Source organism: Pempheris klunzingeri, chromosome 22 (genome assembly GCF_042242105.1).
Source record: "Pempheris klunzingeri isolate RE-2024b chromosome 22, fPemKlu1.hap1, whole genome shotgun sequence".
Classification (NCBI taxonomy): Eukaryota; Metazoa; Chordata; class Actinopteri; order Acropomatiformes; family Pempheridae; genus Pempheris; species Pempheris klunzingeri.
This window is the reverse complement of record NC_092033.1, coordinates 9,854,832-9,880,955: the sequence shown is the minus strand read 5'-3', so window position 1 is coordinate 9,880,955 and position 26,124 is coordinate 9,854,832. Positions and strand designations below refer to the sequence as shown.

General features: G+C 43.1%; 1 protein-coding gene across 1 annotated transcript in view; it reads right to left on the bottom strand.

Moving 5' to 3' along the window:
- sema3aa (sema domain, immunoglobulin domain (Ig), short basic domain, secreted, (semaphorin) 3Aa) overlaps positions 1-24,141 on the bottom strand; it is a 31,284-nt gene extending 7,143 nt beyond the window's left edge. Inside the window, exons 1-10 of the mRNA XM_070853485.1 lie at positions 23,922-24,141; positions 11,259-11,419; positions 9,778-9,840; positions 6,189-6,308; positions 5,268-5,358; positions 5,059-5,178; positions 2,986-3,128; positions 2,715-2,829; positions 2,532-2,601; positions 86-230 (exon numbers count right to left, since the gene is read on the bottom strand). Coding sequence (XP_070709586.1) covers positions 86-230; positions 2,532-2,601; positions 2,715-2,829; positions 2,986-3,128; positions 5,059-5,178; positions 5,268-5,358; positions 6,189-6,308; positions 9,778-9,840; positions 11,259-11,419; positions 23,922-24,027 — 1,134 coding nt within the window. The 5' untranslated portion in view covers positions 24,028-24,141. The remainder of the gene's footprint in view (positions 1-85; positions 231-2,531; positions 2,602-2,714; positions 2,830-2,985; positions 3,129-5,058; positions 5,179-5,267; positions 5,359-6,188; positions 6,309-9,777; positions 9,841-11,258; positions 11,420-23,921) is intronic.
- Between the last annotated feature and the right edge of the window lie 1,983 nt (positions 24,142-26,124).

Genomic DNA, 26,124 nt, shown 5'->3' with positions numbered 1-26,124 from the left:
CTGAGAATCAGACCAAAATGGCAGGTAAGTTTAGGATAATTGATTTTCTTTGTGTGCATTTTGTTATAAGTTCTTTGAGACTCACAGTGCCAGGGCGGGGGTAGGGCACCCTCCCTTGGAAAGGCACCCACTGGTAGTTGGGCCCATCTCTGTGGGCGTAGGGGCCCAAGAAAACCCTCCTGATGTCTGCCATGTTGTACATACACACTGCAGAGCCTTTAAAGATGTTACTGTAGAGACAGAGAGAGAGAGAGAGAGAGACATGTAGAAGAGGTGAGAGACAAAAAGAAACAGGATTTGAGGATGAAGAGATGGAGAGAGTACGGTGACATAAAGAAAGACAAACAGAAGGGATTCGTGAACGATCGGTCACAAGCAGGGATTAGGAGCTCGTGAAATACTGTAGACAGACAACAAAATGACCCTTCATCGCACAAAGACGGAGGAGAGCAAGGTTGTCATTACCTAAGTATGGGAATGACAGATTGGAACTTCACTCTGATTGCTTCCAGCCTCTTGAGAACAGACAGGAATTTGGGCACGCCACCAACAAAACAGCAGACCTGGTTCAGAGCATATTTGAAATCCCCTCCAATATTTTGCGAGTGCTTGTTCGAGCCAAATGGGCGGATTCTGCTTTCACTAGCCAGGCAAGGTCTGAAGCAGGCAAGGTCAATCAATCATGCAAAAAAGGAAAATTATGTGGATTTTATTTCAATTCATGCTCTGTCCCAGGTCATTCAGAGCACAGGCACTCACATTGTGACTCACTGGGAGTTTCGCAGGAATATTCCATGACAAATATATTCCATATACAATATATTGTGTGGAGACTGAGACAAAGTAAGCTGCCTGTTTCAATCTTTGAGCACTATCAAGTCCATTAGCCTCTGACCACATATAAGGGGGGTCTTTTTCACAATTTTATAGATTTGTAATTATCTGTTTGTAGGTTAGATGTTCAAAAATCATTTCACATGCTCGTTCGGCAGCTTTCTGTCATTTTTTAGCGATGGCAGATTTTTATTTGGACAGCAAGTTTTTTGCATTTGCAAAAATCGAATGCTTCAAAAAGATTCGGGACGTCCTTTGTCTTGCTGACTGCAATGGGAAGTTGTATCAGACTAATTAGGGATGTGGCTGGCACACACACACACAGCCGACAGTACTCACCAAAGCGTGGAAGATGAATGGATTAGCATTTGAAAATGTTAATTACAGAGAAATTCAATTAACTCCAGGGGCAAAAAAAGACACTCTAATATCTGTGCTTAAGAAGAAGGGTGAACATGAGTTTGTGCAGATACACACGGTTCGAAGAGAGGCACACAAACTCAGTCAACCCCACAAACATGCACACACATACACAAATAGGGGCACAATCACACATTGATCTGTCAGTGGCAGCTTCTTTGTGCCTCATTAAGCAGTGATATTAAAAGCCGGTCCCTCTGAATCTCTGCTCTATTCATCTCTGAAAACCGGCCACTTAGAAAACCAATTAAAGCACTCTAATTCCTCAATGCCCCATAATTGAATTTTAAAGCGTGCATGTGTGTGTGTGTGAGTACAGGCATACATGTGGGTATGCAGGTTTACACAAACCACTGCGCATGACCTCTTGCATTGAATACATTCCAGAAAGCTGAGAAAAGCCATATGGGTCTACTGATGCACGGTGGCTGTCAGTGTGCGTCGCTGTTCTATTCAGCCTGTCTTATCATTAGCGGTGATTGATGGTGAAGTGTTTGTCCTCCCTTTGAAAGCCAGTCAGAGACACTACTGGACACAAAGTACCACCCCCCCTCCCCCTCCTCATCCTCCTTCCCAAATGCAAAGTCATCATCATCATTATAAGTGGCACCATCTGTGCCATTTCAACTCACTTATCTGCTTTGCCCCATGCCTTCACCTCTCCGCATGCTTCAACAGAGCCGCACCCAGCCTCTGAAAACCCCATTCAAGGCTGGGGCGGCGGCCAGGGGAGAGACGTGCGTTCCTGCTGAGTGAATATCGTGTTTCTCTCGCTCCCTCCTGCTCTATAATCTGATTTGCCTACAAGCCCCTGCCAAGGTTTCAATGAAAAAGGGGACAGGTAGCAGGGGAGCGAGGAATCGGGGAGAAGCAATCTCCAATCAGAGACGAGGAATACGAGGAGAAAGCAACCATAAGACACCTGTAAGTGGATTACGGGATGGGAGCGCTGTCTGGGAATTTGACAGGGGCACACTCAGTTGCTCGCATCCTGCCGTGTCATTTAAAGTGGGCAGGAAATTACAGATAAAGGGAATAAAGGATGTGAAAAGGAAGAATTCTTGAAAGGAAATATGAAGCGTGTGTGTTTTTCAAATACGGAGGAAATAACTTGTCCAGGACGGTTGCCCGTTGAATATATATCAGCTCCTTCTGATCTCTTAGCAACAAATCAACATAACAAATGTGATACTACCAGCGTCTGTCAAGCTATTTAAGAATTTGAGCATTTGCACACACAGAAGGTCACCGAGAAAATAACTGGATGGTGTTTGTACCTGGATGTGGTGAATACAGCGTAGATAACTGGATTCTTTGGGTCCTTGGAGCTCATGAGAAACACATCCTCTGAAAACACAAAGCAAGTGTGGATGAAGGTGAGTTTTTTTTTTTCAAACACATTTGAAAGAGTCTGCGAGGTGAACTTCTCCTCATACAGAAAATAAAGAATACACACTTACGTAGCTCATCAAAGTGCGTATCAATGCCGTTGACCCCGGGCACTGAACACATTAGCCGGGCCTTGAGGAAAGTGGTCCACTTGTTCACCAGACTCCTGTGACCTCCCATGTCATTCTGTATTCCAAACACACAAAACACCTCAACACATTTCTGCAAACTCTGACATAAACATATAGTTACTTCTGTAAGTTGATGCAGATATGTCAGAAATGATTGTGAATCAGAGGGGCGAACTGTGACAAGATTTCGTTTGTGTGTGTGTGTTGTTACCTTACACAGTTGTCCTATCCTGGCGATGGTAGCCTTGCCAGTGTGCTCTCCGTCCATGGCGTTTTCTTTAAAAAACAGGAAGATCTTGTCGTCTTCAGGGTTGTCACTTTCTGGGATCAAGTTTACACCTATGAACCTGGGGTCTAGAGGACAAAAAGAAAATAAATAAAGTGCAGAAACCACATTGTTCCCAGTAGAATATGCACACATTTGTTCATATACACTTAAATCACACACACACACCCGCACAAATGTCATTTTACAATCCTGCCGCTGCCCCGATGGCAATCCTTTTACCCCTATTTTACACCTCTGAAGCCAATCCCCCATGATATTCTCCAGTCACGGCTCAGTAATAACAGCCATTCACTTTACACCCTGGTGTTACAGTATCTGACTTTACCCCATGTGAGCCCTCCAAGTCCAAATCCCACATAACCCCCGTCTCTAGACCACATCCTCACAAACACACATGGCTCTGATTGTCCCGGGTAACACTCGAATAAATTTATCTCGACCTTAAGCGCAAGAGGAAATCAAAGCTAAGCGTGCGACTTGAGGCCTTCGGGCTGAGATATCTCTTGACCTGAAGGGGCAGAGGGGCTGAGGAAAAGTGGACGCAGTCACTGAGGCGTCGTCACGCGTAAAACGAGCCTGTGTCTAAAACCTCCGGGGGTTAACTGGAGAGAAACAAGCAGTGCCATGTTACGCCTCCATGGCCGTTTAGGATATAGAGTAGCTGTGAAAAAGACAAGTGTGGCCAAAGTGGGGAGCAGATTTATAAGCGCAGCGCGGGTGCGAGACCTCTGGTATGAATCATGCGTACCCCACACAAGCTCCATACCTCTATCGTGAATGTGCACCACTAATTCTACACATTAATAAATTCAAAGGTGGGCTTTGCGTGGGCTGGCATACAAATACAGGTTTCTGCCGGTGTCGCCAACCACTGAGGTCATACAACAAAAGGTTGCTTTATTCAGTAGAGGTTTAATTCAAACTCAGTGCTGAGTGAGGAGGCATTGAATGGTGAAGAGATGTGTAAATAAATTGCATGAATCAAGACCAGCAGAGCCAAAGCTACCATTTAACCCTAAATCCCTTATAGAATCTGCTGCAATTAAGGATTCACTCCCAAGTTTCTCTCTTGTTACATTTGAGTACCATGTAACCTTGTTGATAAAGGCTCAATAGAATATCCCCATCCCAGTAATCCGTGCAATTACAATCCCCCCTTTGTGCAGAAGGAGTTGGATTTTGCTGGGCCGAATGGATACAATCCCCTGGCGTATTTGTTTGAACAAGGTGAAAGATCGATGGGGATTAACGCAGTAACAATGACTTCTCCCTTTAAACCGCTCTTTATTAATATGTCACAGGAATCAGCACTGCAGAGAACAGTGTTTGTGATTTTTGATGGTGCTTGGGGAGGGTGGGGAGGGGGTTGGTCGAGGGGAACTGAGAGGAATTTGACTCCACTACAGGAAAACAGCTGAGAGCGGATTAGTTCTGTGGGAAAGAGGAGAAAAAGGGATGGCACAGCTTGAGGGAAAGGTTTAAACTGACCTTTTGTGGCTCCCTAAGTCCTCCACGGTGCCGAAAGATAGCCAGACAGACTGAACAGTCAATAACCCGCACTGCCGCGCTAATCTTACTAACCCAGGCAAATCCAGTGAGTTTGTGAATGGGCTCTGATATCTGATGTCTGCACATGAATGGAAATGATTGGAGACTTGAGTCTTGGGAGAGAATTTAATGGTTCAGAGTCTGTTGAAAAGCTCAGTGGTATTATTTCTCCAATGACAACGGTTTACTTCCACCTTGTACGGAATAGTTGAGATTTATGTTAGGCCACAAGTGTCCAAATTTAGTTTCACAGTAAAGTTTGTTGGAAATTTGTGAACTCTGAAAATGTATGTTATCTCGCTTTTGCAGTCTGAAAATTTCCACTGAAAGCTTGTAGATGCAAAGAAGACCATCTTTTCTCCAGAAAATGCTCTCCTTCAGTACTAAAATGTTTCTTTCCCCAGTTGTTCATACTTTTTTTTTTGTAATTTTTTTTTTTTTTTTTACCATTCAGCCATCTTGAATCATGCTGCTCTGTTCTGATTGGATGATGATCTCCCAGGGTTCGGAAAATAGCAAAGTCCCTTCCCATGAAATCAGCAGATGTGCCAGAGTACAGCTCTCCATCTGCCAGCGAAAAAAGTACAGTTAGGAACAAATGACCAGTTCTGAAATGTGTGTTTCCTGGAACTAATCAAGGCAGCGATCAAACCCACCGATCAGAAGTGAGGCTGAGAGCATTTTGGGGTCGTAGGGGCTTTTCCCGCGCCCGTTCTCGAAATGTGAGGCCAGTCGGAAGATGTTGTCCTGTGGTGGAGAGGGTCAGAGTTCAAAGTGAGGGCAGGGAAAGTGACATTAAGGTACATTTATAGCCTCTGTTTCAAATTACACCAAATTCTCGTTATAGCGCTGCTGCTTTTGGGATTGGATACACCACAACTTCAGCCGCACCAGAGCAATAAGATGTTTTTTATACCCCTGAACACAAAGGAACAAAGGGTAATAAAGTAAGAAATAGGTAGTAGTTGAACTCTTTGAATATATTAAAAAGAAAGTCACAAAGGAGAGACCCAACTTACTCAGTTTTGTTTAAATCAATTAGACTACTTTAAACTCGAGCGAACACAGGCAGGGTCTTCTGTACTCGAAACCTGCATGGTGCAAACAGTCATTCCCCTCCCTGCACAGCCCATGCTGGTGCATTGATTAACCTGTAGTCCTTTATCAAGATGACTGATTAAACTTTTCGTAGAGGAGAGCTTGTTTAATTTCCGACGGCTGGAGTTGAACCATGTAGTGACCACTTTTTTTTCCACTTTTTCTCACAAAGGAAAACATTGATGAGAAGATAATCAATGAAGGGAATGATTACTGCTGTGCTTGACAGAAAAATGTGTGTGTGTGTGTGTGTGTGTGTGTGTGGGTTGAGCTTTTACTCAGTGCAGCCAGTGCAATTGCTGTGCACAGACAATATTGAACTTTCTCTCTCATTAGTTTACTATAGCGCTGGTGTCACATGTCATGACTCTTCAATGAATGCTCAGCTGAGATCTAAATAACTTTTTGCATATATATAATCGATTAAAGATGTAGAAAAACCCCACAACATTTCCTGAACAAACATTAACATATATTACCTCTGCCCTCTTGCCCATTTCCAGAAAAGAGCAGATCGGGTGGAAGGCTCCTGTGCCACAGATGTACAAGTGGGTCTGGTTGTAGGGTTGGAGGACGCGGATGAAGTTAGAACACTCCTTCTGGAAAAGAAACGAGACAACGGACTTCACAACCGCAAATGATGTATAATTTTATACGCTGAGACATACAGCTGCCAAAGACATTCAAATACATTTTGTGTATGTAATACCATATCTGTTTATGTAGTAATCCTACCAGCAAAGTATATTATATAGCCTTGTAAAGCATGTGAAACTTTTAGGATTTTTATGAAAGAGATCACATATGTTAGCATTAACCACCAAAAAGCCAACTCCCTTCCTCCATATCGTAACGTTTGAAATAAGCTTTATCCTTTATGAAAATAATGCTGACACTTTTAATAGAGAAAAGCCCTGACGTGATTCAACTGAAAATAAAGGCTAATAGAAAGCAGAGAATAATGGAGAATGGAGAAAAGCTCTGTTGGAATTCCCTTTAAAGCAGGGACTTTCCAGTTGGTTTGGAAAAGACTTTCTGTATGAAAGTGAGTCTCCTTCAAGGAAATCCCACCTGTAAGTCAAATCAGGCAAAACTACCTCAGATCTTTAATGATCCATGTGTTTGAATTTACTGAGGGTGTTTGGGTTGGCTCTCCAGCACATGGTGATAGTCCCAGCGGTGTGAGACTGTTTATTAGAGTGCTAATCAACGCGATTGGTTAATGTAGGAGGGTTATTAGCAGCCTGGAGGAGTTGATTTGGGCACATGTTTAAGAGATTAGGCTGGGGTTTGCCTTATTATAAATACATGTTCAATATCCACCTAACAAATAAGCACATATTTGCTTGGGGATTTGGAAACACAGCACGCACATCACATCACATGCAGACAGCCAAATTATCCTCCTCTCTCCCTCCTTTTAACACGTGTATCTCTTCAGGCCTCTAAATCTCTTTGGCATTCAGTTTGATGATTTGATGATGTCCCACATATGAGACATAAATGGATAAGTCCTCACTGAGTTCAGGTTTGAGTGATGACATTTTCCAGATCAACAACAAATTGACTCTGGGAGCACACACTGCATTTCCTGCTATTCTTCAAAAAGGCAGAAACTCATGTTTGAGCTCTGAACTTTTTTTTTTTTGAGAAATACGCTTAGTCACTCTCTTCCTGAGACTGGCAGAGAAGATTTCTCTATGTTCAATATAAAGCTGGAGCTTAGCTTACCTTGGCGTAAAGAATGATAACGTGGGAGAAAAGCTAGCCTATTCTCTGCCAAAGGTAACAAAATCTGCCGACCAGCAAATTTGTTTAATCAGTGCAACTGGGGCTATGTGCGGAGCTATTTCTTGGCTACGTGCAATGGCCTCCTGAAGTCTTGATGAGAAGACCACAAACTGCCATTTTTGTCTTTTGGTTTTTGTACAATTAAACAAACAAGATATAGGCGACATAGGCGGATTGTGTTACCTTTGAACAGAGCCAGGCTAGCGGTTTCCCCCTGCTTCCGGTCTTTATGCTAAGCTACGCTAACCTACTGCCAGCTATAGCCTCAGCGTACAGACATGGGTGGCATCGAGAAAGCAAACAGGCATATTTTTGAGTTCAAATCTTAACTTAGATTTGTTGAACTACATATGATGTCATAGCTTTTAACAGACCAGGGTTTATGCAAGTATTCAACACCTTATAACTGAACATGTTATCATTAACCCAGTATCCCAATAACACATTTCAGCCACAGGCCTATTGCTGAGTCCACAGAGGAAGACTAAACTTGCATGATGTCTAGTGGTTGACCTCAACCAAGTCTCTGTGTAACTTAATGATTTTACCCTCTGTGTTTCCTACTGTTGAACAGCGGGAGCACATGTTCCCCCTCCACATCATTCTCACGCCCTTATTATGTGCATTTCACCCCCCCCCCCCCGTGTCAGCTCTGTTTAGGATTTAACGTGGCTGTCTTCGAGTTACACTCATTAGCTATGTGGTAGGTAGGCTGCACCTAAACACTGACAGAGGTTAGTTATGCGAGTCACTCAAACATGCAGCCCTGTCTTGCCTCCAGGTGAAAAATGGTTTCCCTGATCACAAACCATGTCATTATGTGAAACCACAAGACCCGCAGAGGATAAATGAGTCATTATTGGATCAAATTAATGACTCTCTTCGGTATTGATGATGAATTTCCATGGGAGAAATGGGTGGACAGATTTGTATGTACTTGGATGAGCTGAGTGAATTTTGAGATCATGCTGAGCTCTCTCGTTAAATATGGAAAATGCGTTCGAAATGTAGGATAACTTTGGATTGTTATTTTCCCTTTAATATCTGTAATAGCTGGAGAATTAATTGGAAATGACATCAGGCAATTCTACAAAATTGTGAATCCACACTCCAGTATCTGAACCCTTTGTTCACTGAATCAAATGCAACAACCTGGGCGATGTTGTACACTCATCCTGCCAAGGAGAATGATACAGCCATCAGGCATTTTGGAGGGGGGCAGCTGTTACATTTGTTCTGCGGCTATAAATTGTGGTTTGTAGAAATGCATCAGTTTGGGAGCTCCGAATGCTTTAGTAATGTCCTAATCAAGGCCTCTCCATGCTGCACTCAATCTCTGCTCTCACTGCCTCATTTTCAAGAGTAAACATTTTCACAGCACGCAAATACCTCATCATTGTGTTTTGTGCGATTCTGTGCTGCCAGAACACATTCTCTTTCCGCTGTGTGGAGGAGCGAAGGTGTGGTGTTGCTTGTGTGGTTTGCGTTTGCGCGAGAATCCCAAAAAGCTGGCGATGAGTTAGACCCCAGTAAAACCTCTGTGATTTAATGGGACAACGGAATACTGGATAATCCTAAAACCCTGCAGCCGCTGCACTCCAGACTCATCCAGCCGTGAAATTAAGATCAGATACAACGGAGAGGGCCTATCCAAACAGCAACAAAAAGATAACACGCAGCGACGCTGTCGTGCACACAAACAAAGCTGGTGGCATACAGTGTGTTCAGCAAACTTGTGCAGAGTGGCACATGTGAGCTAACACACCGCGCCAGATAACAAGGACTCAATCAGTGCACTCCCACATAAATATGCACATATGCGCACACTCTAAGACACATACATAAACATACTCCCAGCATTAAACTGTGCATCACAGCAGCAAATAACCTCTGAGGTAATGCGTCATTGTCCCCGCGCCATTGAGACACTGTGTACACATTGCTGTGACCGAACATCTGTCATGCAGTGTGTTTAGCTGTCGGTGTCAGTGGGGGATGGCCTCTAGAGAGTACAGTGTGCCAGAGGTGAGATGGAACGTGGCCACTGTGCTATCATTTTTATCTGAGCTCATTTTCCTCCTCTACAGTGCTCTTGTACAGGCACTGGATCAGGGCAACTTCCTCCATGCTGTATTGTTGCCGCCAAGACACACACACCCCAGAGATATTTGAAGAATTGCATGGAACTACGCAGGCCAGTCATATAATTTCTGTAACAACGGAAGCAAAATTGTAGGGAGAGTTTCAGTGATGATGCCATCATGAATGTGGACTTACCCCAAGGTCTTTCCCTGCCCACTTGCATTCATCCCTCTTGGAGGGGGTGGCAGGCCACGCAATCTGTGCAAATGAAAGACAGAGAGAAACAAAGTCATACTATGCTGGAGGTGGAGAGGAGACATTTCGTCCAACAGGGAGCGCAGTGAGTCAATCAAGTGAATCAGAGGAAATCACGATTTGTGTAATTCCAGGGAGATGACTTTGGATTTGTCATGTTTTATATTTACAATTCCTAGTTTTCTCACTTCCTTTTTCCCCTCTGTGTTCCTGACCATAGCATCAGTGTTACATGTGCATATGATAAAGTAAAGGTGGCATTTTAAAGAGTACAGTACAGTACAGTATAGAGTGGTATAGTATAAGTGGAAAAGAAAAATGAACTGTGTTTATGTGAAATTGTATGAGATACAGTATGTAGGAATATGTAGGAATGTTGTCCTCTGTATTGTACTTGTGTCGATATAGACAACTATATAGTCTAAACATGGATTTTAGCTCAAATTATGGCTTTTAAAAAGTTAATCTCCTTTCTGCACTTCAAATTCTGAGCATATGGTTGTGCTCTCCACTTCAAATATCAGACTTTTGCTACTTTGTTTTGGAAGAGATAGAACTCATTGTGAATTAAATGATGGCTTCCTGCTGTCCTTAAGGCGAATCCATCTGTGGCCCCTGGTGTCACATGAATTATAAACACACATTGTACGTACGAGTGTGCATGTGTGAGCTGTAATGGGTAGGGGAATGATAATTATATGTTCGAAAAGTGGGTGCGATTGAGCTCACGTTTTTGCTGGTGGCCACGCTGATGTAGACAGACAAAGGAAATGTATGCACATGCATGTACATGCATTATTATGTCCATACCATATGCACTCATTCCTCATTCCTTTCCTAGACTTTATCTGCTTTCTAGATCAGCTGATATTTCCTCTCATAGGAATCTGTGTTGCACATTTTTAGGGTAATTACATTAGATTTGCTTAATCACTGCTTTTTGGCCTTTATCTCATAATGACGCAAAGATCAGAACAAAAGGAAAGGGGAAAGAAGGAAAAAAAAAATACACATCCGAGCCAAGGGCAAAAAGAATTCGGCAACACACACTCTCTCTCTCTGCATTGACTATGTATTTTTCAGCACTTTCATTCCCCTGCTCAGCACTCTGCAGCCTGCAGGCAAGTCTGTGTCAGTCCTGTGTGTCTATGATAGCAGCCCAAATCTGATAAAAACACTGTTAACCTAGTCCAGGTGGAGTAATGGAATTACGGACTGGCCTGTCTGGACCGAGGCAGACAGTGGGAGAGATGAAGGTAGGGGAGAAGGAGCTGGAGTAATGGACTCCAGAGGGAGCAGAAGAAGAGAAGAGAAGAGCTTTAATAACATTGTGCAGACCAGAAAAACAGGTCAGCAGCTCTCGAAACCTAGAAAATGTACACAAACTACCCAAAATAAAGCTGAGTGCACCTGATCTTTACCTGTTTGTGGTCTCTGTTGATGTTGACAAGGTCGAACGAGAAGATGTGATCTTCGGCCCCGACCAGTAGTCTCCCTCGCTCCTCATCCAATAGGAAAGCGTCGTAGCTCGAGCTGTTGGCCAAGCCATTGAAGGTGATGAGGTTACTGGACTCTAACATCTCTGGAAGAGAAGACAGAAGAAAGAGTTGGTCTTGATCGTGGATGGGACGATGTTGGGGAAGGGCTATCAAAAGACTAAAAGATAAACTGACAGCTGGACACTTTTGCACACATTTACACACACAAAAAAGTGCTTCCCCAATCAAGATATCCTGCGGTATGAAATTCGCAACTTATCATGATCCCTTAATTGCTTTTCCACATGCACATTTGCACACGATTACAAACAGACACATGTCAGTCAGGTATAGCGTGAGACATTTGAAGTGAACACAGCATGTCCCAATCAGGGACAGAGTTCAGACTGTTCAGCCGTGTGATTGGTTGAATAATTCATATGGAGTCAGGGCCACAGGAGACACTGTGTGTGAATAAGTATGTGCGGGTGTATGTGGCATGTAGCTGTAAATGGGTTATTATGTAAATCAACACTGAAGAGTCTGTGACTGCACATGGCTTTCTGCACTGTGTTCCATTAAGGTGTACAAAGTCCTTAAGTATACACCGACAATATGCAGCCAAGCTAAATGGAAACCAGCACGAGAAGTCTAGCTAGACCTCTGACAGCCATTCAATGTTTAACCAAAAAAGATGGGTAGCATCAACTCTGACATCAGCTTTCATGTCAGCAATGGTGTTATATTAACAAAGAAGCACACTCCCTTCCTGAGAGCAAGTTAACCCCTGATTGAATTTTGTTTGCTCCAACACAAGTAAGAGAAAATAGTTAATTTGTATTGGTCATAGAGTAACCAGTAAAGATTCAACGTTTAATTCAGTCAATGGAGGACTCAGACACCTAAAAGCCTAAAATGTGAGGATTTGCTGTGTGTGTTAATTCTATGTCACACTAAGTGAATATATTTATCTAATATATTCATATTTGGGTACCTTGGGATCTGACAAATTGGTTATACTATGACATTTTGAATGTCTGAAAAAATATAATTAATTAAAAAATAAAAAGTAATTTAAAAAAAGCTGCAGTTTAAACAATAATCACAGTGTTAGTTAGTTGCAGCACTAAATAAAACTTAAACACAAAATCACCAGCAGTAATACTACTGTAAACCATAAACACACTCGATTAGTTACTTTTATTTCCTCTCACATCATCATGATCATTCCATATTTCTATTGCAGATTGTCCAAGTTGGACAAATGACTATAAATATATCTTTAATCATAATTACAAACAAAACAATGGAATATATTTTGCTAATTTAAGGGCGATTCCCGCAATTAACGAGCAATTTGTCTATCCAGATTCACCCATTCTCATAGTGTAGGCTTCTCAAAGATGATAATAACAGTAGCAGTAACATCTGGTTAACATATAGAAATTGAATTAACCCCTAAAACCATCTGCCTCTGGTTGGTCCACTGGATATATAACATGTGCTCCATATTTGCACCACAGGTACAGTCCTCCAATACATCAGCCTCGCTATCGGACTACATCATCCATCATCATCAGTGTCACGGTGTAGCACGGACACACACGCAGGCATGCAATATAGAAACAAGTACAAGCATACATATGCACACAAACACGTATATACTGTATACGTATATATATCTATGTATATGTGTATATATATATACACACACACACAAGCACACAGTCCAGTGGATTGTGATCTCCCTGCTCTCCCCACAAAGCTCTGATTGACGGGCTGCTATAGGAGCCATCTGTGCCCACTCACAGTGTGTAAGATCTTGGACATCTGTGTCTACATAAAAGAGGGGATTGATGGAAGGGGAGATGGAGGAAGTGGTGTGTCAACCACGTCTGTATCGAGTACCGGTGGGGTGGATGAGGACTGTGAGATGGAGTGGTCGTCACCTAATAAAGACGGTTGCAGCTCATCTGCGTCACTTGGTTTTCGGTTTGAGGCCGAGTTTGTGGCTAAGGAAATGGAGTGGGTGGGTGTGGGCATGAAGGTCTGTGGATGTGTGTTTGTGTGAGAATTTGTAGTGTACCACAGATTTTTTTTTTTTTTTTACACACTCCATGCTACAATGCCAAGAATTATGAAAATGACAAGAAATTAAATATTGAAGTTAAGAAGTGTCGTCAGAGCCAAGTAGTGGCCAATCAGATAGTAACTTATTCTTTACCAATCAGACATGACAACACAGGGTCAGGAAATGAGTTAGAGGAGGAATGCATGGAAATACGATTTCCAGTCGACAGAACACCAGAGGAGGTCTTCTTATGTTTCAGCTATGAAGTAATGGAAAAATAAATGGATGGGGCACGAAGCCAAGGTGGCCATAAAATTGAAGAATGAAATGAAAAAATAAATAGATTCAGGCTATTAAAGGATTGGAAAAACATTAAAAAGGGAGGAAAAGAATGGTAGATATTGGGACAAGAGGACAAACAGTCAATAGGAAATAAACAAACACACAAACAACAATATCCTCTATGGCCCTGTTTCCACTTAGGAGAGCCTTTCTCAGCTCCTCTTCACTGCCATCTTGGCTCGATTTGTGACAACCTGTATCATCGCAAAGTGAGAGGCCGGAGCTGAACCCATGAGCCTGGAATGCGGTCCAATATGGCCTCCGAGGTCCGTCACGAAAGGTTTCTCCCAGATGGGCCAAAGAAGAAAAACACACGCGCATATTTCAACACGTGGCGATCTCTGACAAAGACAAGGTGGCCGGCGCGCACACACAAACACACACACACAGAGGTTTTATCTGAGCTGGGATCTACTGTGGTTTGGAGAATTGGAGGAACTGGGTGGGAGCACCCCAGGACCTCCAACCTAAACACTGACATGATCGTTTTGGAAATGGGAGCAGGGGCAGACACAGAGCGCACAGAACAGCTCATACATAATATAGTAACCAAGCAAAAGACAAATGCACACACATTTACAGAGAATAACACACACACACACACACACAGGAAAAGCAGGTTCAACATGACTGTGCTCTGCTTTTAAAATGCAAACAAGTCCACACCCTTAAACTGACATGCATATTGTATTCATATTGACACACGCTGCTTGAACACACACACACACTTCTCCCCAGACTAAGTTGTAATCCAATCAGTATTTCTGCTTATGCAGCATGAACCAGTGGAACAGTGAGCGCACTCAGCAGCTTCCACCTACCTCTAACACACTCCCCGGTCCTGGACCCCCCAACACACACACACACACACACACACAAACACACTCATACACACATTAAACACGCAGCTCTTCTCATGTATGTGTGTGCATACACATGCCACACGCCCCCCTCACCACACACAGTGTGCTTACACTAGCTGCTGGAATCATGGACACATTTAAACACATATACTCGTGTGTGCAAATGCATTCCACTCACCTCACACACGCATACACATGGTTACACACACACTCTGTCTCAGTCTCGGTTGCCCACCTCCATCCCACTTTCTCTTGTTACACACATTCTCTGTCTGCTCTTTTTCACTCACACATTCTGCCTTTTGCACATTTAAGTGCACACATGCAAGTATAGTGGCCTATGTAAACCGCCACAGACATACATGCAAACACACACACACACACACACACACAGATGCAAATATGTAGACAAATCTGCGAGCATACAAAGAAATGGAGAAATCATTGTCTTGGCTCAATTTGTAGCTGAGTGTTTATATATATGATTGGAAAATGGAAGTTTTCAGTTTTGTCATATGCTATATATTCGAATCTACATATTTATATATGTACTAACAACCTACATTATATGTCTTCATTTTAATTTTCACTCCATGCAGAAACTCACGCACTGTACAATCAAGGACAGCCCTTGAAACAGGCAAATACAAGCGATTCATTCAAATAAATTATCATTTGTCCCTCTGTCATACTCCATTATGGAAAACAACCTGGCTCTTGTCTTAAAAAGCCTCGGAGGGAAAAAAAAAAAAAAGGTACATTCAAAATTCAAGTGCAATTGTCTGTGGAGTACTCTTCACTCCCCCATTCTCCAAACAGGCAGGCGCTTTAGACGCCTACATGCCATGCAATAGCGGAATAATGAAACAGCATGAAAGAAAGGCGACGGGGCATTAAATTATGTTTATCTGAATGTGTGTAAGCGCCGCTGTGTGAGTGTGTGTTTGAGTGACATGAAACATAAAAGCCTGACAGAGGAAAACACTTGACTGAGATTCAACAGATAGGTAATATTCCATTAAACTAATGCAACACTTTTCAAGTGCTTCTCTTGCTCATGCATACTGTGGTGGCTCAAGAAGAGGAGAGGGGGTTTTCGATATGTAAAAAAGTGCTAGAATGACACATTTTACTTGTTAATTTCCTCTTGTTGACATAGATTTCTTTTTCTTCTGCTGCTGGCAGAGTCATAAAGGTGTGTTTCTGTGGTTTGTCATATTCTAAGTCTGTGTCTGTGTATTACTAAAAAGCTACTACGCTGACAGGCAGGCAGGGGGAAAACAAATCAGTCTGAAAAGAAAATGGCAGCTCAAAAGGAACTGGTGCAGAGAATTACACATGTTTGTCTTTTAAATACAAGGCTAGCTTCAGAAAACCAAAGACACACAGTACTGTAATATCTCCAGCGGTTTGGTTTGGCACGTCAATCTCTCTGTCTTTCCCAACCCTGCCTCCAAATGCTTTCTTTTTTCTCTGTGTGTGGTGCGGTGTACATTTTGCTGCTCTCATGATGCCCTCGGCCACAAAACACAGGTGTCAGAAAAAAAGACCAGACAGCCGCCCCGTGGAAATTTGCTGAAAGCTTTGCTTAACAAAGTGTTCAAATATTATCCTAAGCTCAAGGATATCCACACATGCCTCAAAAGTTCACCTCTCCTCTCTCTCTCTCTCTCTCTCTCTCTCTCTCTCTCTATTTCTAAGCACAGTAGCAGGTGTGGGTTGGTTTCCATGGTGACCCTCTGTATAACAAAACCTAGGCCGTTGGATTTCTCATTCAGGTGCAGCTGAGTGACAGCTCTGACAGGAAATGTGTTGCCTTACACACAGTGCCCTGAACTCTACGATTAAGTAGAGCTCCCGTGTGTGTTTTAATCCAAAAGAACGGAAAATGTGTGCATGAACAAAGTGTGTGTTAATTAATCGTTCATTACAACCGCACTAAATATGTGACAAGTTTCCTGTTGAAGCCAGTGATGTTTTTCAAAGTGTTTTCTTTGATTCCAGTTCTGCAAAACACAATTTCGGTTGCAATAGAAACTCAATTTTTCTATTTTTCAACCAAAATGATTCATAGCCATAATTCAGAGTCAAGTACTGTATCTTATGGGACATTTTAATACCATATTCTGTCCTGTGAATATGAGAATGTTCAACCATAGGATATCAGAGGGACTAACAAGGAAAACGTGACCACATCCCAAACCACACAGAATCTATATGAGTAGCCTAAGTATGTGTTGAATTTCACCATAGAGCACCATTCATCTCTCTCAACCCAAATACTAGACTTCCTCGTCACCGCATGACATTCCTGTTTTCCCTCGAGAGACAGAGAGAGAGAGACACACACAGACTGAGGAGGGATACCGAACACAAGAGCACAGTTTACTAGAAGAGTTGTCAGGAGAGGAAAAGCAAAGAAAGCAACATAATGAAAGATACTGTAAAGAAGAGACAAAAAAAATCAAGCATGATGAGGGCAAAATAAGGCAGAAACTTGAGCGCAGGAGAAAAAAAAATGCACATATATATATAACAAAAGTGGTTGAATATGGAACCATTTCATTAGTGTGTGTCTCCTCCTGTCATTGGACGGCTGGACCACGGAGAGCGGTTTTCCACCAGCGCTGTGACCACAGACGGCTAGAGGCCTGGCCATGCCTGCCGCAGAAATCCCACTCACACACCACTAAATGCTCACAGTATAACCAGGCTGCTCAGCCCCTCTGGTTCTTATTACTTTTAAGGAAAACACACAGACACAAACTTGCAAATACACACTTTTGTATGCAAATATAGTCACAGACACATGGACAAAGAGGCCAAATTTGCCATGTGTAGCCTCATGCACACACACACACACACAAATCACAGTAAGGCTCCTCTGCAAAGCTGTGCAGAGAGAGGGAGATAGTGCTATCGCGAGGCAGTTTGATGGATGGACTTTGAGAGGAACCAGGCTGTGGTTAGCGTGGTCATGTCTGGAGCCACTGCCTGTTAGTGCAGCCTGTCAGCTGTACCGTGTAGCTGAATGTCAGCTCTGCCATTTTATTAGAAATTAATGAGGCAAGGCTACAGATCTGAATGTGTCCCAGGCAAACTGTGACAGCAAACACAATGATGCGACAGAGACACTCCGACACAAATCCACGGGCACAGATGCACTTTTCAGCTCTGGACACAATTATTTAGGAAGCCTGCGTAGCAAAATGAGGTTTCATGTAATAAATAAATTCAGTCTCTGCAATTTATGGAATGCATTTACACTTGGAAAAGAAAAAAAATGTACGTAACATCAAGATTTTTGATGATGATGTTTGATTTGTCATTTCCCAATGTGGAAATGTAAAATAGGACATTTGAGCAAAAGTGTTCCTCATTATCTTCCTCATTATATCTCTAGCTGCTTCTGACATTTATTACACTAAGAGAGAAATTAAACTCAACAAGTCTGAGGGAAAGAAAGAAAAAAAAAACCCACAATACTCCACAGGAGATTAAGCAGATTAAGTCTTAAAATACTGAGATTTTAAGGGACTGGTATTTCAAGTTGACCTTAAATTTTGGCATTCAAAAAATAAGTGGTAGAGCTGGTTTGAAAATCGCTAACAGTGTCTATAATTATTGTAAATCACTGCAAATCCTTAGTGACATCAATCCTGTGCAAAGACTCTACTAACGCACTCTACCATCTCTACTTATTTGACGTTTCTGTCTGTCTTCGTCTGTATGTCCGCTTGCTGTCTATCAGCCGTTCAGTGTGTCTTTCTGCAGAGATGTCCCCGTCGTTTGTAACATGACTCTGTTCAGATTGAATGGTGCACCCTTTCTCCATCTGACTGACAAGACTTAGCAGGTGGCGGGACCCATTCATACCCGAGGTTCAGCAATCTGCGCTGCGCTGTAACCCAAGCCCACATCCCAAACACAGATGCAAAGGCGCAGGATACTTTTCCTGCGTGCATGTCCATACAGTACTTATGTACACACAGACAAAAACGTACACTGAACATACGCAACTGCTGTGTGCACACACATTAATCTTTGGGCAAACACACTCTGCGCTGACACTACGTCCTGTTGTGGCCTATATGCACAAAGTCAGATTGTTTTCGATAATCATTTTTGTTTGAATGAAATTTCCTAAGGCAAATAGCTCTGTAATAAGTGAATGATACGCTGAGAAAATGCGTGACATTCAAAAAACGCACGCCGAGTTAGAAAGCAAACTACAAACACGTGCAATCGAAAGAAAATAAAACTCACAAATTATGAACAGCCTATTTTGCCACATGGGATATTGATAACACTCTAATCGCTCCTCCTGCATTCCTGTATTATCTTAAATTACATACAATAAGATAAGCTAGATAAAGCATGAAACCACGAACACAATCGCCCTCTCTCTGTGGTAGCATGCAAGTGCAAAACTGCAAGCAAAACAAGTGACAGGTTTTTCTGTGACTTGATGAATGGCTTTTTGTTTTGCAAGCGCGTTTGAGTCATTGCACAATTATCTGCGGGGCAATGAGTGTCAACATAAATACACACTTACACGCACTACATTATACCAGCTTTCAGCTTGTGGACTTAGGTGATGGGGCTTACCAAACGCTGCGGTCAGGCATGTGAGTCAGTGTAAGGGCATGTAATATATTCGGATGTAACATAGGGGTACAGTTGAAAAGCAAGCCGCTGCAAAACATTGGCTTTACCAATGGAATGTGGCTGTGTGGGAGCAAAGATGAGGGTAGTTCCGTGACCGAATAGAGTTCAAAACAGCGATAGCCAAAAGATATGTATCAAATGTGCTGCCATCAAAGAGACAGGAAAAGTCGACCAGCAAAAAACAAATTACAAACACACACACAGAGACACACACACACACACACAACCTACTTTAAGATTGTACTTAGGGTTGTGGTTCCTTCAGATGCGACTGAGCCGCAGGAGAGGGAAGAGGGGGTATAGTAAAAAGAACGATGAGAAAGAGAGACAGAGAGAGAGGGGAAGATGGAGGCAGACATATCCAAAGTTGGCGCGTTGGGAGAACACCTTATAATTATCTACATCCGCTCTGTCAGCCCCAGCCCGCAGAATGGACAGATACAACAGAGAGAAACGGAGAGCGAGAGAAAGACTCGGGTGCTCATTCAGTTGTAGAAGAATGAATAGGCAAGACACACTGATAAACCGACACACATGCAAACACCCACAAACATACAAACAGCACATATTTTCATAGGCAGGCACGCCCACACACAAACACACATGGACACGCTCGCACAGACGGGCTTATTATGGGGCTGAGTCCAGACTGCGTTGAGTGCGGTTCCACACCAAATGTCTATTTTGAAGGCTTGTAAGCCAATTCCAGATTCCCTGTCTCTTTCTCAGTCTCGCTCCGTCCTCCCTCCTCAGTTCCACCCATCCAGCCAGCGTGGGGCGGCTGCAGTGGCATTAAGAGGTCATACAGTAGGCTCCATAATTACCCGTGCCACGGGTAATTATCAGGTTGTTTAACGAGACCTTTCAAGTTTGAAAGTGCCGCTCGCTGGCTCCTTTTTAGCGATCACAATGGGGGAAAGTTTTGCAGTTTCGTGGATCCTGCCCTTTATTGTGTTCACTGTGTGCTGTGAGTGCATCAATTGACCTTTAGGGGTCAGTGTTCCTCCTGATGGCTACAGTATGTGAGAGTGCTGTGGATGGACGGTGTTCAGGAATGTGATCATTCGCAGGTTTTGATCCATGGGAGTAAATCATGGTTTTATCAAATGTATATGGTTTATTGCAGTAGTGCAGCAGTAAAACTGAATAGTCTCTGTTGTTCAACATTAAAGAACAACTATTTAAGATGATTTTAATATGGTGTAAGTTGCACTTTGCTTGGCACTTCCACTTTCACTTTTGACACACTTTTAGTAGGAAATCAGATTGCTATTTGTGTCCTTTAGATATTACCACTCACAATTAATTTCTATCAGTTGTCTGAACAAGTCAGCCGTTGATAAAATTACATCAATAAAAACTTTGTCAAGCAAGAGTATTTTAACTTGGACTTGAGTTTCACTTTGTGCCTCCCTCTCCTTATGTTACAAGTCAAGGCAAAGGAAGTAAGAGCAATTATAGTCTCAAGGAGAAGAGAAAATCATTAACTCCTGTGATCATAGTTCTGTCCCCATGAAGTCCTTTTAGCTGAATGTCTAACTGACCCCACTGGGAAATCATTTACTCGGTACTTGCTGCGCCAGACGTCCCATGAGAGGTCATTTTATCTACCCAACTCCATTTCTCAGTCGTTCTACCTCTCAAACTGCTCACTCTGCAGTCGCTCCCCTGTCCTTTCCGGCACTTCCTTTTTTTCAGTCCCCGGAGGCGTGTCATCAGCAACCATTTCAGAATGATTTCATGGGACCCTGCTCACATGCTGGGAGTGTATTTGACTCCCCCAAATCACAGGCCCTACTTGTTCCTGCGACCGTGCTCCTCCTGGGCCTCAGTCTTTCTTTCACTGTCTGCTCTTGTGGTCGTCCTACTCAAGGGCCCACTCCTTTGCTCGGCGCTTGTTTGACTCTCCTTCCCAGGAGGATTCCTCCTTGTCGTTTATTTGACTTAATTACTATGCTGCCTTCGCAGGGGGGAGAGGGGATGAGCGACACTTCACTTAACGACTAGCCTCCCTTCCCTTCTGCGTCGTCTACTGTATGTCTGTCAGCTTTTCCTTCATTAAAAGCAAATCTCCTCCCCTCCACCGTCGCCCCCACCGTGTCTACATCCCTCTCTTCCCCACCTCCACCCGCCACAGTGTGGGTGTTAACTGAGAATCGTCCCCTGACAGGCATCAAGAGAGCCATCAAACACCTGTGGGCACGAGACTCAAGCGCAGACACTGGCGAGCAGAGACACAGAAAGAGACAGTGGCATACGATACACTCTGATGCCTTTACACCCCATGTTCACTCACACAATTTACATACATATATATACACACACACACACACACACACACACACAGAACAGTGGAAGCAGTTTACGATCGCACATGATTATATAAAGACAGCACAATAAAAGATACCGATTTGTGAGCCCATGCATGTACGTGCACGGGGCACATGCACAAAACCAGGTGTCTAATTATATGAGTGCACACCAGACCTGACACATTTTTGCCTCGCTAAAACACACACAAACTCACACACCGAGACACCACTTACAGTCTAAAGGGAGGAAATCGCAAGAGAGGGTGTTGAGTCCTCACACCAAGACGTGGCAAGAACATTCACACACACACACATATACATAAACAACGAGGCTTTGATGCACTTTTCGCAGACATAATTGTACATCCACAAAATCTACAGTGACAGGCTAGTTCCTCACCAGCAGACCTGCTGTGTTGGTTTGACGATACACATCCATCACTCATACAGTCAGTCAATGCAGACTTTGATGCTTGATGACATATCTCTTGTCTAGTATTGTTGTCAGCAACATGTTCGCTTGTCAGACTGAAGAGTGAAGAGGATCACAGAAGGGGGCAGGAGGGACTATCTTCACATTCTTTAAACAGATGGCTGTGTAAAGAAGGGATGACATTTTCCCATCATGCCTAGAGGCTCCGTTTCGTGTGAACTGACATGATGGAGCCCAGGGGATATATGACTTGTAGCAGGTAAGTTCGACTATGATTCTTTCCAGATTCATATTGTTCACGTGGTAAATGCATGTCATCACCCTTTAAAATCTTAGACTATGATGTGCCAACCACACTGAACCACAGAACCATCAGGAAACACTGAAAAAGCTCATCAAATGTTAAGGATACAAAAGTCACATGCATTTTTAATTTAGATTTAGAACCTACACAATGGTTATGAACACTAGGAAGTTGAAATGAATGAAAAATATACCAAATATACCAAAATTACAACTTGAACTCCATCTAAAGAATGAAGTACGACACATAGCAGACCTCTAAACACAAGTTACACCAAATGTCTTAGCTAAAGATAGAAAATGAATTAGAGTGACAGTCGCATATTCACCCCCTTCAAGACCAAAATTTGGGTTTCCCTCAACTTAAATTGAAATTATCTGAGGAACCAAAGCTTTGGGTGAGAGTCAAACACAGAAGGGGACTAACAACCACACACTCATGTTTTCAGCTGCGCAACGACGGCAAATCAGCCCGTTCATAAATTTTCAGAGGGCATGTTTTATGAGAGAAACCGGACTAAAATAAAGAATCGAGAGACCACACTCCCAGCCATATACTTTCGGTCATGTTTCAAGACAAAGAACCACAATGGCCTCCCTCGCTGACATTAAAACGCAAAAAAACCTTCCCAAAATATGCCAAAAATGTTGCCAGTTATTTCTAGCTGAGATGAAAAGTCTGCTATTACAAAGAGCCTGATTTAGTGTAGGGTGTGAGAGAGGAGACGAGACACACAGGGAGAGAGAGGAGAGAGAGAGAGAGAGAGAGAGAGGGAGGAGGAGGAGAGGAAGAACCGGCGCTCCGCAGTCTCCCCTCAAAATAACACAGAAGGAGAGAGAGAATAACATGTTTGCTGTATACGTCAAAAACTTACACGTGCACGATATAAAAAGACACGCGAAACTCCCTCTCATTCTCTACCAATACATTCTCCTGCAAATGCATTATTTAACGCATGCACGTTAAACAACAAGCATATACGCTTTTACATTTAAACAAAACTCTACAACTGTTGGGTCCGTTTAGCGTACAGTAATGAGAAGTCAGGAAACCTGCATGGCCCCCTTAAAGAAAGGCTCTGTGTCATGACCGAACTGAGATTTTGGGACAGAAGCCATCAAAACAGAGGCTCTGCTGCCTGTTCAGAGCACTTAACAAGGTTGTACAGTACTAGCAGAAGGGGACAGCACAAGGGGAAAATTGGTACAGGGGCCAATATATACATTTAACTCCAGGCAAGAGCCCTTGCTCAGCATATGGAACCAATCTGACCATTTGTAAGAAGAATACTGAATTCTGAGAGACAGGCAGAGCGAGTGAGAAGGAAGGAGTGAGTTAATGGGAGAAAGAAACACAGAAGGTTAAGCAGAGAGTTAGATGCTGTGTATTGACCAAGAGGGAGAAAGAGTGAATGAGAGAGACACGGAGGCAGAAATAGATTCACAGAAATAGGAGAGGAAAAAGGGATACTCAACATACGAAAGAATGGATGAAAAGAAAGGCATGAAAGAGCACCCACGGGCAAGAAAAATAGACAAAACGAGCTGGTCCACGTTAAAACCACTGCTGTCCCATATATGCAGGAGTCAAGGGAGAACAGAGAATGGGCTTACCCTTATATGACAGCTTTAGCCTGGGTACGTTGTGCTTGGGCTCAACACCTCTTCCCGGCTGCACCGCCCCACACAGCAGCACTACAATCCCAAACAGGTAATCCATGGTGCTGGAGTGCTGCTGGCTGGCCTCCAGACCAGGGGGCACTCACACCCCGACCAGTGCCCAGAGATGAGTGTCTCCCGCTGGGGTATACCGAGCCTGGAGAGTCCCTCCACGCGAGCCCTGAAGGTGGAGGTTCCAGGGAGGGGGGGGGGAAAAAAATCCTGGTTGTGCTCCCCAGCTCAGAGTGCAGACTGTGGGGGGACTTCTGTAGTGTGAAGTGGGCGAAGGAGTGCTGCTCACATGGCTCCCCGTGTGGAGGTCCAGCCTATATAGTCCCTTGGCTTATCTGCTCTCCCCCAGGTGAAGGCTCAGCAGGGCTTCAGTTTGGTGTGAAGATGAGAGGTAGAGCCTGTGGAAAGATAAATTAGATAACTTATCCACAATAGTAAGGCTACCCTTTTCTACAGATTCTTTTTTTTTTATCTCTGTCTGTCTTCTGGCTTCTTCTCTTTGAGCAGACACTCACAGCAACCCTCTAATCCTTGTGTGCGGCTCCACCAGACTGCGAGAGAGAGAGAGAGAGAGAGAGAGAGAGAAAGAGAGAGAGCTACACCATCCACGGGAAGAGAGGGGAGGGGAGGGAGAGCAGCTGAGAGAGAGAAGGGGAGTGCTGGTGAGAGAAAGACAGAGGGGGGCGGGATGACTGGAGAGCGACGATGAAACCAGTGTAGTGGATTGGAAGCACAGTGGATGGTTAGGTTTTTATAGTGCTGTCTCTCCCACATTTTTTTGTGAGTCATCAATTTCCGTACATTACTTCATTTGTCATATCTCTTACACTGAAACTCTTGCTTCGAAGAGCCTCAAACAAGGTGTTGGGCGTTGGCACTGGGTTTAATGTCCCAGTTGATTTGCAGGTCACCTGTGTGCCCAAAAGGCAGACAAAAGACACACCAATACATGTTATTTAATAAAGCGACGCTTTCTGATAACACACACAAGAGTGTGTGTGATGTCTTCAGGTCTCTGTCCTAACCGAGAATTAGTAAAAGGTCTTCACATATGCACCAATACCATGTCTCTAAAGTTAGACGAGCAATTTTTAGATAATTTGATGGTAAAAAACACAGAAAGTCATAGTTTTTAGATTGAAAGTGCACTCATGATTTAATTGGCAAAAATGTCTCACCAATAGGTCCATTTAGTGGCCATTTTTTAGCTTCCTCAGTAGAGTTTGCCCCCAAGTTTTAATGAAAGTGTAGTTTGTTAAAACTTTTAATTCTTTGGGGCACTTTAATGACTTCTCATCCATGTTGGCCATGATTGCTAGATTTTGTTGAAGAAACAGCTCCAGAACAGACACATTGCTGAGAGAAAAACAGTGGAGAAACAGTGGATTTTTCAGCACAGGATGACATGATGTGTCATTATTCAAAATTTCAGAAAACACACTGCTTTCACAAACAAGAATTAGGAATGAACTCAAAACACATTAGAAGGAACCTCCTCATTATCTCTTAACATTTTAAATGCATTGTAGATCATATTCAGGACTTTTTCAAGATCTCTGGATGGAAAAATGAGATTGAAGTGGGTTTGGGACTTCTGACTGGATGACCGAATCTGGGTGGATGACATGGATGAAGAAAAACAGTCGTGGTCCTGGGAAAACTTGAGGGGGCCAGGCAAGACAGAACAACAGTGTCTAATTTCTATAACAGACATATCATTTACACTGCAAGCCCCACCTTCAACAAAGTAAGAATAATACAAGTATTATAAGTAAGATTAATTTAAAAAGGCCTGTTTCGTGTTGCAATTACTTCCATATTAATTTCTAACATTTGTTATCTTTTGGGTTAATAATATTTATTTATATATTTCAGAGTTATGAAGAAAATCATACATAAATTAGAAGCCAAAATTTTCCCACAGAGTGTTTTTGACTTATCCAGATGAAACCTGTCGGTTTGGGGCAACACATGCTGGTAGTTATCCTGTATAGTCTGAGACGGATCCTGTATCTGGTTAAGTCATTCACATCAGCAAAGCAGGTCAACAACGCCACCCCCCCTCCTCTCAACCCCCGCTAGCCCCTGCAGGTGTGTGTGTGTGTGTGTGTGTGAGTGGGCACCTCCTGCTTCCTCTCAGCGGGGT